Genomic DNA, 13408 nt, shown 5'->3' with positions numbered 1-13408 from the left:
TTATCTTTTATTATAAAACAAAAATTGTGTATACAGTAATTTGTTTTTCTTGCGAGCACTTCTTTGATTTTATGAAGCTGTGTACTTGTGATACTGCTGCAGCAGGTAAGTTTTTCATTGCACTGAAGTATTCATGTGCTTGGGCATTCACAATAAACTCCACTTTCAACTACTACTATTTGATCTGCTATATGGACCATATTTCTCTCTCCTTGATTTATTTTACAGTACTTTTAAATTGATTTCCTCCCTGTTAAGGCCCTTTGACAGAATGGAAACAATCTTATTCCTATTACATCTGCTGCCTCTTCACCGTTATCTTGATCTCTTATTGGGCTGCTGGTACTCTTGCTTTGATATGATGAAGCAAGTGCTGCTTTCGCAAACAGGCATAGTCAATGCTGGAGGTGTTTTGCAGGTAAATAACATTGGCGGAAAACTATGACTAACCAAACCACTCCATTCCTAATTGTGTATGGAAGAGGAGCATATGTAGGTTCTGCCATTCAATTAGATCCTGTCACTTTCCCTGGCAAAGGCAAAGAGGGTGCGCGTACTCACACATGCACACCCCACCCCCCCACTTAACAATGGGAAATATTTTGTGACCTCAAACTGATACAGGTTTTGTGTCGTAAACATGCATTGCATTATCTATTTGTGGTCTTAATATATAAATGACTTAATTTTGCATCCTTGTCGAATAGATGGACGTGGTATACTGGTTTAAATAAATCATAGTGCAATTCAATTTGTCAAGTGATTTTTGTGAGCTCCTGTTTTATTTTGGAATCTCCAATTGGATTACAGCACCATAGTTCTTATTGAATTGCAGGGCAGATTGAGGGGGTAATTTGGCCTTCTCTATGTAATTATGAATGAGATTGTTGTGTGACAGTTCACTCATTGCTCTTTCCACGGTTGTCGATTTACCTACTATGCACCTCCAGCATTGTCCATGCCTATTGAGAAGATGGTGCTTGCTTTGTTGACTGTTCAGTTAAATGATGTGGGGAGGTAGAAACTAAACATCATAGATCAGCTGAGGCAGGGGAGAAAACCTAGCAAAACAGGGTTCCGATCTTTTGTCAGAACACTGACAAAACACTGATCGATATATGAACCGTATGTGCTGTGGTTCAAGACATCGTCAATTTAATCACTGATGTGTTTTAAAGAACGGGTTTTGCACACAACATCTGCAAGACAAGGTCATTTGATTAACCTGCCTCCATTGCACTACAGTGCCGTCCAATAACAAATGTTCATGACAAGACCCTGGAAAATGTGGGCCAATTCCCATATCTGGGGCACTATCACTTGCTGAAGGTATATATTGATGATGGCATTCACCACTGCCTTCAACATGCCACCCCAGCTTTGGGTGCATTGAAGGAAAGATTATTTTAAGGTTATGACCTTAGGGCTGGCACAGAGTTAATGGTGTATGCTTTAGAGATCTGGATTCCTACAAAAGATGTCTCAAGGCACCAGAAATTTGTTTCTGCAAACTTCTCCAAATTCACTGGAAGGATAAGCAAGAAAATGAGTGTCCTCCCCCATGCCAACATCCCAACCCTGAGATTCTAGTAACAACATGGCCAGCCCAGCTAAGAAGCAACTAAGCCCAACTAGAGTCTAGTTGGGCTTAGTTGCCTCTTAGTTGGGCTGGCCATGTTGCTTGAATGCCTGGCGTTATACTTGGGGAAACGGATAACCTTTTCCTAGTGCTGTTATGGGATGATCTTGCCTTAGGGATATGTTCAAAACTACTCTGAAGAAATTCAACATCTCCATTAACTCTCAGAAATCCCAGGCCCGTTATTTCAAGTGGGAGCAGAGCATTTGAGATAATATTGAAAAACTCAAGTCTATATATCAGGAGCACATGAAAGCCTTGGGTAATTGGCAGAAGAATCTCACAAGCACACAAACTACCCACTCTCATGCCCTTAATCAATCTCCTGGCTCTGAGTCACATATATAGGTTCAACTCCACTGAACTCCATCTGTAGGAGAAATGTGGTTCTCATATTAGTCTCACTTTGGAAACCAGAATTGAAAATACACGTGGACTTTTCAATTCTGGTTTCCAAACCACAAACCTGAAAAAGTGAAAAAGACAGCTGTGGCCACAAAAGTATTAATTGTCTTTTAATATTACATGATGACCTGAGGTGATGGAAACTATTATATAAATGCTGGTCTCCACTTAATCTCTCATCCCTGGTTACATCTTTATGAAGCAACACTTTTTTTAATAAAACTTAATACATTACAACAAGGATTGCACTCACAGAGTAGTTAATTAGCTTTGAAGCACTTGGAATGTTCTGAGGTTGTGAAAATTGCTTTATAAATGGAATCCTGACTATTGGGAAACCTCAAGCATTTTGCACATTAATAATTGTGTTTTTAAGGTATTGCTTGAATTTAAAACTTGTTTTTCCAAATGGTATTTTCAGAATGGATGGAGCATCTTTTATTTTTGTGGTGCCGTTAACATTACCGAAACATTGCTAGATATCAAATTAAGGATTCTCTTTTCAATTTTACCATCGTTATTGACTCGCACTGCCACAATGGTTTATGCTGTTTGACTGTGTATAGTTTGTCCATCAAGGAGATTGAGGAACAAAGGAGGGACAAATTAAAAACTTACCAGACTGATTTAGCCAAGTACTTAGACTCCTGGGACGATCTTATTTCCTAATGTCTGAACTTTCTTCAACCTTGCTTTCACAACTGTGAGATAATTTCACCGATAATTTCTTATTCACATTTGCCTTTGGCCAAGTTGTATTCTATTCCGCAAACTCAAGAGACTGCAGATGCAGGAATCTGGAGCTGTTAGAGAACTCGGATGAAGGGTCTCAACCTGAAACATTGACAGTCCATTTCCTTCCAAAGGTGCTGCCTGATCATTGCCTAGCAGCTTGATTTTTCAACATTTCTATTCTGTTACTTAGTGCTATTAACCTTGTTTCATCTTCCACTCCTGTAAGCTCCGGTCCAGTACAAGAGGAGTGTGCATTAGTAAGGGTGCTACTTTTGACTCACAAACTAAGCTGTGTCTATTAGACTGTCAGCAAAGATTCCAGGGCACGTTTAGAAATTTATAAGTAGATCCTGGCAAACTGAAATAGATACTAAAAATATTGGGAGTACTTAGCAGGTGAAGCAGCTCTGTGAAGAGATAGACAGAATTAATGTTTCAGTGTGACGACCATTCATTAGCACTCTGAATTTTAGGAAAATTGGGTGTGTTCTTTTCGGTGTTTTGACATTTTTGATGGCCCAACCAACATCACTAAAATGAGGTACTGATCGTTACTGTCGACCTCTCTGGTGGAATTTTCTCAAATGGAAGTTAGTTATCTCAGTTCCCTGTACCTCAGTACAACAGTAGCTGTTCTTTTAAAAGACACTCTCTGGCTTAAAAGTGCTTTGCCAGTGTCCAAGTCGTGAAAATGCAAGTTCTGTCTTTTACTTTTTCCTAATGTCGTATTTTCTCTCTCTCCTTCACTGCTCTTCTCTTCTTGTTCTCACTTACTTCATCCTCCCTGTTTGTCCGTCCTCCTTTTCACCCTCTGTTTCCTCTCTCTTTTCTCTCGTTAGACTCATTATGTCCTCATAGTCTGCATGGTACCTTAAGTCAATCAATCAATTTATAGGTTTTATTTACACTTATTTCCATCTGTGAACTTTCCTTCAGCTCAGTTTTCTGAGAGGGGATATTGGCATCTATGTGACTATTGGCATACAGTATTGTCGTGGAGCAATTAACCTTGAACAATCCAGCATGTCTAATTGATAAGACAACTGATTTATCAATTGCATACTGATATTTCATAACCACCAATATTTGTTTTGCTAAGATGTCGCGCTCTGATAGCAAATTAGAAATTTGTAGGTAACTTAACACACATGACCAACCTTAATTTTTGCACTGGTAATTAAAATGTATGTTTCAGAGGTATAGTATAAAGCATTTGAAGTGAATGAAACTTCAGTGTTCCTGCACTATCTGTGATTTTCTTCTTGGTTAAGTAAGGGCTAACTTTGATCAATTTTAATATCTTTATTCCACATAATTGTGCATCAAATATCATGTAAGTCACATTAACAAGTGCTATTTGATACTTCCTTTATAATTAAACAATAAATACCATTGGCCAAGCAAGCAGTTGCTGTCATAGACATATAAACTTCTTTGATTGTTAAAAGATTTGACAAATTCTGTTATTGTGCATCCATTAGTTCACTTTGAAGTCGTCAACTCGGGAAACACAACTTTTAACCCACTGGCCAAAATTGCATGTCACGACCAAAGATCGTCAAATGTAAATAGTGCCTTTTTCTCGATAGCCTGGGTTTATAGAGATATTATCTGCTATGCAAAAGATTCCTCTGTGGTTACAGGAATGTTCCAGTTCAAAGTGTTGTTGCAAAGCCGGTAAACCGTGGATACGCTTGCTTTTCTTTTCATGTACAAGCGAAGCTTGTCTCTGAAGGTTTCCCCTAAGAAGCTGTATATAATGGGATTCAGGCAACTGTTAGAGAAAGCAGCTAGGTTAACAATGTGGCGTGTGAGTGGGTAGTACTGCTCCAGTGAGTTCTTCAGGGAGACTGATGAGTCCTTTGTGGCCAGTAGGAGCTGAAAACTGATGAAGACATTTTCTGGTAACCAACATATGAAGAAAACCAGAACAGCCACAGCAATCATGCGAAGTGCTTTCTGGCGCCTTGGCCAAATGCGATTATGCTTCTGTGCTTTGGTGAGAATCCGTACAATCAGCGAATAGCAGAGTCCAATGATGAAAAACGGGACAACAAATCCAAGGGTGACTTCCAACCATTGAATCTCAGTAACATCTGCAAAGCAAAAGTGAACTTCCCCTGTATGGTGAGCTTGCACCACAGCAAAGGGCAGTACTGCAGCCAGGATGGACGTCAACCAGATCAGACCACAGCTCCACTTTGCATGCTGAAGAGTTCGGAGTGTGGTGGCCTTCATAGACTGTGCTAGGGCAAGGTACCGGTCAAAGCTCATCCAGGTGAGAAAGAAGACGCTGCTGTACATGTTGATCTGCAGGAAGAGGGACATGAAAGTACAAAGGATAGCTATGTCGTAGTACTTGTCGTTGAGATTGAAGACCTCAATGAGGGAATCTGCAACAAGGATGAGATCAGCTACTGCAAGGTTTACAAAATAGAGGTCCGGGATGGTCATCTTCCTGTGATGGGTTAAGTTCACCACCAGGATCAATCCATTTCCAATGAAACCAATGGGAAATAGAAAAATTGTATACAAACAGGATAGAAAGAGGCTGATAATATAAAATTGCCTGTCACTTTGGTTTTTAATGACGTATCCACAGTTTAAGGTTTCATTACCACAGTTGGATTCATTTAGTTCAGTTTCATTAGAAAATAATAGTATTTGTGATGCAAGGCGAACTTCCATAGTCAAAATTTTTTTTACTGAGATCGTAGATTTTCAGTGGTTCTGTATTGATTGATTTTATTAATTGTGCCTTAAAGTGCTGTTGTATTTACTGTCTTGATAGATGCATTACTCATTTCATCTCAACATATCAAAAATTAATCTGTCATTCTTTATTGCAGTGTAATTTACTTGTTGGTTGGATAATTGATTGGGACCCAAGCATGGTCCCTGTAGTTCATTGTGATTCCCCTCAATAACTGTAGATTTGTTCATCTCTAGTTTAAAAGGCATTACTTTTGGCCTTGATTCAGCTAAGAAGTTTGGTGGTTTGTCAATTCATGTTGAGGAAGTAAGAGATGTGAAAGCTTTGTGATTGTTGCTTTTTCTGGCCTTTGCTGTAAATATTGTTCATGATGGTCAAGGCCAAGCTCTTGACTCACGATACTGGAGAGTCATTCCACATAGTTACGCGTGTGTGTGGTGTTGGAATTCTTATGGCTAGCAGTAATAATACTTCATTGAAGAATGTGCACTGGTAATTGTTTCTTACTTGACAGCTTCCCAAAAAAATCTGCTGCAATTAGCTGAAATCTCTTTTTCCCCTTTTGTTGAAATAGCTGTCAGACGTAAACTTTCTCCAAATTTCTGTGAGCATCCTGCATGTTTTGGGGAGTGGGTAATGGGGTTGAAGGAAAAGGAAAAATAAATACCGATCAGCAGATGCTGTACAGAATAGGAGAAGTCTTTACCTAATAAAAGTATTTCACTTAGCATTTGAAATCCTTTTTCCCCACTAATTGACATTGGGGCATTCATCCAGGCAATCAGTAAAACAATCTGTCCAATTATATTCACAAACTTCACAAATAATGATATATCTTTTTATGTCCTGTACTTTCTTAAGAGACAAAATGTAGACACAAGAATTGCATGTAACGAAAGAATCCCCAGCTGTGACTAAACTTAATATTAAAATATGCATAATTAAACATTTAAGGTTAATAGTACAAAAATGCACAGGAGCTACATGTGCCTTATTAAATATAACTAGGAACAGTTTTGAAAGGAAGGAAAATGAAATGGTATTCACAGTAAACGCCCAGAATTAACATTTCCTGTTTAACATTTGTGTTGCGCTCTTTTTCTCTTATACAATAATTTGATACTAAATCTGTGCTAATAATCGACAATAATGTTTGCTTCTGTCTTTTGTACTAATTACTCCCTTTTGCACTAAAGGAGAATTTCATTAGAGCTGAATATCAGTTGAAATGAAGAGCTGACTTCAAAAAGGTAACTCATCACACTGAGAACTTGCTTAGTGTTCTGATTTTAGTGTTGACCTGCTGTTATGTACTCAATTAACCATGAAGTACTTTACAACAAGAAGTTATTTTCTAGATTTTTCCTTTTGAACATCTCATTATTGAAGTAATATTTATTACTGATATCCATCCTTGAATCATCTCTGGTAAATAAATTTAGCTTGATATTTAGATTTTATTTTTGGTACAGTGTTATTTTTACAGATGAGGTTATGACAATGCAACTGATAATGTGCATTACTCTATTATTTTATTTTTTTTAAAAAACGATTTCAAAAATATTTTAAACATCCTGCAAGATTTAACATCATGAATGCAAACAGGAATATGAAAGTTGATTTTTCCAAAAGTGCTGTACTTCTATATGAATATGATACATCAATTTAAGATTGAAAAATGCTGAATGAATTTACTGCAGGAATTTGCATGACTTAACAAGCTGAAATGAAGCTGGAGCATTTTTCATCAAATATGGGTGGGTTCGGTGGCTGGTATTTTACAAGAATTACTCAACCCAGATTACTCAGCCCCTTTTCTGAAAGGGAGGGGGATGACACTTTCTGCCAATTTAACTGGAAACAGCAAAATCATGGGAAATTATTACTCTAAAGAAAGTCACTTTGGAAGAGGCTCAATTTAAAGAAAATTCATTTAAGAGTTGAAGTTAATAACAATCTCAGTTTATATCAGGTGGTGCATTGCAGTGGAACTAATTGAATAGCACTTTCAAAGAGTCAGCACAAACATGGTGTTCATTAATAATTTCTACTGCAAGACATGCAGTACTTTGAAGGAACTTAGTAAGTCAGGCAGCATCTATGGAGGAGAATAAACAGTCAATTTTCCAGGCCCTTAATCTTTACAGTGATCTTAACCAAGTGCTTACTTACCGATCAATCTGAGGAATTGGTTCTTTTGTGGTACTGGAGCACCTTATATTTTGAGATAGCCCTCCAGCTTCTTCTAAATCTTTGGCTTTAATTTTCAAAGTTCAAAGTATACATATCATAAAAATATGTATGCAGGATACAACCCTGAAATTTATCTTCCCCACAGACAGTCACAAAACATGGAACCAACCCATTCAAAGAAAAACATCAAGCATCAAAACTAACCCCCATGCAAAAAATCGTAAGAAGCGGCAATAAAAGGCAATCGAAAACACAAAAGGCATATTTCAGTACAGTTCAGCTCAGTGTTCATTATCTGCACATTTTTACTGCATATTTGATTTCAGTGAAAGAATGAGAACAAATCAAAAAGGAAACTGATGTCACCAAGTTTCATTTTTCTGCATAATTAAAATTTGGATGTAACGGCAAATTTGATCTGGATATTAAAATAGGGGATTCTGTATCCACTCTGCTGTAAATTATCAAGACAGATTTTTTTGGTGTTAAGTTTGTATAGCGATCCTATCTTCAACTAACTACGTTTTGCTTTTGAAACAAATCTGCCTCACTTTCAGTTTATTGTGTGCTACACTGTTCACTTACGACACTGCACCCATGCCAGTTAATCTGCAGAGCTTCCAATTTAATCAAGCCCTTCAGTTTTTGTTTTAAATTCCTTGTTGTGCCAAGTTCACAGCCTCTCAAGTAGTTTGCTTCTGTAAAGCATAGGTAATATTACCCAAAGCATTGTGTATGAATTAAATTTTTGTACAAAATGGTTTAGATGGGAATTCTTCGGAAGACGTTATATTCATTTGTGATGTTATGGATGCTGCTAATGAGGCATTTGTTTTCTGTTGTCCACTGGCTGTGATGTCAATGTAAGTTCACCATTTTTGATCTCTGCACAGTTTAGTTGTTGATATTATGAGTTCCTAACTTTAGTCAGCACAGTGTATCTAACCCACATTAAACAAATTGTGGCCTCTGTCTCTGAGAAGTAGTCAGAGAGAAGAAAAGGAATTGAATCTTTTTGTTACAAAACCTATGTGCCTTGCTTTAATGAACAGTTTTATGAAATGAGACATATTTATATACAGTGCAGAAAATTTTGCCAAGAACAATCATTGTCATGGAAGAAGTACGATTGCCCACATCAAATGACAGGACATATGCAGTGAAATCCACCTGTACTCAGAGGTGGCACATCAGATCTCTTCACAAACAAGATAGCTCTGCAGATGCTGGAAATTCATGCAAACATACAAATGCTGGAAGAATTCAGCAGGCCAGGCAACATCTATGGAAAAGAGTACAGTTGATGTTTCAGGCTGAGACTTCAGTATCATATCATATCTCTTGTTTACTTTTTCATGTAGGCTCCTGCTTTCCAGCGCAACTTGAGACTGAACCAAGATGACAGAGTGGTTACAGCACAGAAAGAGTCTGTTTGGCTGCTTGAGTCCTTAACAGCTCCGTGTGAGAGCAGTCCTGCTAGTGTCAATCCTGTTCCCCCCCCCCCCCCCCCCCCCATGAGCCCATGTAAACGCCTTCCTATCAATGTTTTGTCAAACTCCTTTTTGAGCAGGCACCATTGAGTCTTCCCTCATCACTTATGCCGTTGGTGTTCAGGGCAGCAATGAAGGTCCTCCAACTCTATCTGTATAGACAGATTCTTCATTGCTGTTTCCGTAACAGTTGTTTTTTGACCAGTCAGGGTTTTTGGCCCTGAGCGGAACCCCTGAACTTTGAGGACCGATGGACCACTCATCATCTGGCCTCTACCATTTGACTTGCTTGGCATGAGTAACCCTACCAAGAGCTAAAGCTCGAGGCCCTGACACCAGCCAATGTAGCTCCTCTGGTCACTGAGGCACAGAAGTCTCCAAGCTCTTCAACAATGTTGTGGTCCTCTTGGAGGGCCCCTCACTACTAATACTGACAAATATTCCACACCAAAGCATTTGTTGCGTGTAGAGAAAACAGTTCTTCCTGTTGTTAAGTAAATATAGATTTTCCATTCTATCATGACATACAAAATTATACTGTGTAGCCATATAATGATAATGATGTTTATTGAGCACCTACAAATGGAACTGCATTGTTTGTACAATGATGCATTAATAACAATAGGCTTTGTATGTTTGTTTTGTTGTAATGGTATTGATGACTTTAATTGAATGTGTTGTGTTTTATAGTCTATGAGTTGCCTCTACTTCAGTCCTGGAAAATAAATAAACAGGACAGACAGCTGCTATGAATGACATTTGCCTACTAATTAGATTCTATAGCACCACATTTTACTGTGCTTCGTGATCCAGTACTAATGTGTGGGAAAATCAAGACTTCCTGCATGAAGAACAGGATTTTTCACTGTACTCCTACTGCATGGAACAAACTAAATGTAGCAGTAATGACCAAAGATGTGCAATAGCTGTCCAAGCTAAGATCCCAGGAGATTTTTGTTCATTTGTGTTAGGTCTATCATAGGGTGGGCCACTTATGCCAAAGCTGGGCGTTTCGGTGCCAACTTCTTGTTGCTCAAAAGGGATTTGGCTGAGTAGCTTTGGTATTGCGTCGATGTCCTTTGATATACTTAATGAGTTATCACTGACCATCTCCAATAAGTACAGAGTTCAAAGTGAACTTATTATCAAAATACATATGTTTCACCATGTACAAGCCTGAGAGTCATTTTCTTGTGGGCCTACTCAGTATATAGAAGAGCCATCATAGAATCAATGAAAGCTTGCGCCCAACAAACAAGCAATATGCAAAAGAGGACAAGCAAATACAAAAGAGGAAAATAATAATAATAAATTAGCAATAAATATTCCGAACATGAGATGAAGAGTCCTTGAAAGTGAGTCCATAGGTCGCAGGAACAGTTCACTGATGAGGCAAGTGAATTTGAATGAAGTTACCGCCACTGGTCTGACAGCCGGATGGCTGAGGGGTAATAACTGTTCCTGAACTTTGTAGTGTGAGTATGACTGCTCCAGTATCACCTTCCTGGTGGTAGCAGTGAGACGAGAGCATGGCCTGGGTGGTGGTTGTCCCTGATCATGTATAGTGCTTTCCTGTAATAGCGTTCCGTGTAGGTGTGCTCAATGGAGGGGAGGGCTTCACCAACAATGGACTGGGTCATATCCACTACTTTTTGTGGGATTTTCTGTTCAAGGACATTGGTGTTTCCATACCAGGCTGTGATGCAACCGGTCAATATACTCTCCACCACACACCTATAGAAATTTGTCAAATTATGTGTTAGGTGTCATACAGAATCTTTGCAAACTTCTAAGGAAGTAGAGGTGCTGCCGACCCTGATGAGGGACCAGCCTCTCACTGCAACTCACTCACAGACAGCTAACCATAATCCCTTCCCCTCTCCCTACTACCTTCTGCCATACTTCTACAAAACCGGTCAGATCATTATCCCACTCTCTCACTGTTCCCATCCTTTTGATCTATGATCATTCCAATTATAGTTAGACAACTGGCTGAACAACACCCCACTCTTCCATCCCTTCTCTCCCCCCCCACTAACCCTACTGCAACAAAACACTTGATAGCCCAATGGACACCAACATTAAGCATGCTTTACAGGCACCATTCAATTTCTAAACAATTGCACTGAACCTTAAAAGGAACTTAACAGGATAACGTCCCAACAAAATCCGACGGCAGAGAATGTTTGGATGGAAGGCTTAGAGGAGTGACTTAAAAGAGAAATGGAGATTCATGGGGGTGAGTTCTAGAGCAGAGGGCTGATGAGCAGAAAGCACAGCAATAAATACTGTGTATCAATAAGTTTTCGGAGTTGGTAGAGAGTCCAGAATTGAAGGAGCACGGATCTGCCAGGCTGTGTATAGCTAGAGAATATTGCACCAGGGTACGTGAAACCATTGTAGGGTTTCATTTCAGGGATGAGAGTTTGAATCCTTGGAAATCAGTTTAAGGTGAGTAGTACTATGCGTAATCTATGTTATGTAAAGGCAGCAACCGAAATTTTGGAAGAGCTCAAAACAGTGAGCTCTTTCTTTTCCATTTCTCTCTATGCAGATTATACGAACCAACAATGCATCTTGTTTGCAGTGTTTGCTCAATGTACATTCAGCAGTAATTGAACAGGTGTCTAACTATGGTGCCATTCCTTGCTGCTTTAAACATTATGATGAAATACAGCAGCCTACTGAATAAATATAGTAGCTTGGCTGTTGTTACTTCAAGCCTTCGTTTCCCTTACTACACTTTGTTGCTATGTCAAGTGAAAGAGAGGCTGGATCCTAGTAGATGATGCAATTATTTTTCTGAAAGTGTAATTTTCTGACCCTAAGCCCTCTGGTTTAATAGTGGTGGGGAATTTGTTGCATGGGCTGTATTTCACTGATATGTCTTACTTTTGTTTGGCTAAGAGTCTTCAGAAACTTGAGATGGAAAATATTACGATGGAAAAATAGAATGCACATTGACCTTCATTTAATTTCAATACTGTGCAGAAGTCTTAGGTTGGAGTGCCCATGACTTTTGCATGGTACTGTATTTGTCAACGTGGAGTGGAGAGCGAGTTTGTAAACCTGACGGGAGCAAGGGATGTTGGGAATGATGAGGGTGGAACACTGTGATAAGGATGTAGGATAGGTGGCAGAAAAGGAATGCCAGGGACCCGGCATGGCGGGCACAGAGACACACCTAATGCTGAGACACCAGGCAAGGACATTTGATTCCAAACAATTGGTTTATTGATGGTTACAGAATACCTCTACATCCTCCCCTCTCCCTTCCCCTTTTATCAACCATGATTCCCCCTTCCCACTCTCAGCCCACAATAGAGACTTACATGAGAATCAGGTTTATCATCAGTCACATGTAATTTTTTTTTTGCAGCAGAAGTACAGTGCAATACTGTGCAAAAGTATTGGGCATCCCAGCAATACATATGTGCCTAAGATATTTGCACAGTACTGTATGATGGAGAATATAATGAAAGAGTAGATTGACATATATTGATCTGCAAAGACTTGATGGTTACGGAGAGAGGGAGTTAGAGGTATTGAGGCCAAGATTGAATCAGTCACAAGCTTAGTGAGTGGTGAGGCAGGGTCAAATGGTCAATTATCCTACCTTTGTTCCTGTTTCTTTTGTTCTTTCTCAGTGTTTGTTTGAACCCAATGCTCTATTCACTGTCAACCCTCTTCCCAGCTTCTTGTACACTTCTCTTTCTGGGTACTTACTCGTTTCAATTTCCTTAACCAAAACATTAAACAGATTGTCTAATGGAACTCCTCTCTCATCCCTCTCCACTGACCTCTTGCTTGCTTACTGATTTGCACACATGTGCACTTCAGTGATTCTCAGCTTGGGGTCCACAGGACCCCTCGGTTAATTCTAAGGATCCATGCCATAAAAAAGCTTGGGGACCCCTGCACTGGAACAAGAGTTTGGTTCCTAACACCCCATTACAAGGTTCAGGGTCAACTTTTATTTGATAAAATTTTTGTATAGTTTCTTGAAATATTTTTGTATGTATGTTATGAAAATGCAAGATATTGTTTAACTTGTTGATGAATGGAAACAGTTTATGTTTGCCTATATATTGGGATTGGATTACTTTAAATGTTAAAATTGATAGAATTCTTCTATTCTCACATCCTCATCTTACTCTTCATTTATTTAACACATGGGATTATTGTTGAACCGTAAGTGGCCTAAATTCATGTGTGCATTGATTTGGAGAGGCA

The 13408-nt window shown here is 39.0% G+C and overlaps 2 protein-coding genes across 2 annotated transcripts in view; one reads left to right on the top strand and one right to left on the bottom strand.

Annotated features, from left to right (window-relative positions):
• LOC132399255 (uncharacterized protein C7orf50 homolog) overlaps positions 1 to 13408 on the top strand; it is a 393915-nt gene that overhangs the window by 66245 nt on the left and 314262 nt on the right. The gene's annotated exons all lie outside the window — the stretch shown is intronic.
• On the bottom strand, positions 4394 to 5467 carry gper1 (G protein-coupled estrogen receptor 1). The gene has a single exon (XM_059978653.1). The coding sequence runs from the start codon at positions 5465 to 5467 to the stop codon at positions 4394 to 4396; it is 1074 nt and encodes a 357-aa protein (XP_059834636.1).

This window comes from Hypanus sabinus, chromosome 9 (genome assembly GCF_030144855.1).
Source record: "Hypanus sabinus isolate sHypSab1 chromosome 9, sHypSab1.hap1, whole genome shotgun sequence".
In the NCBI taxonomy this organism is placed as follows: domain Eukaryota; kingdom Metazoa; phylum Chordata; class Chondrichthyes; order Myliobatiformes; family Dasyatidae; genus Hypanus; species Hypanus sabinus.
The sequence above is the reverse complement of the archived record's forward strand: the minus strand, read 5'-3'. Positions and strand labels throughout refer to the sequence as shown.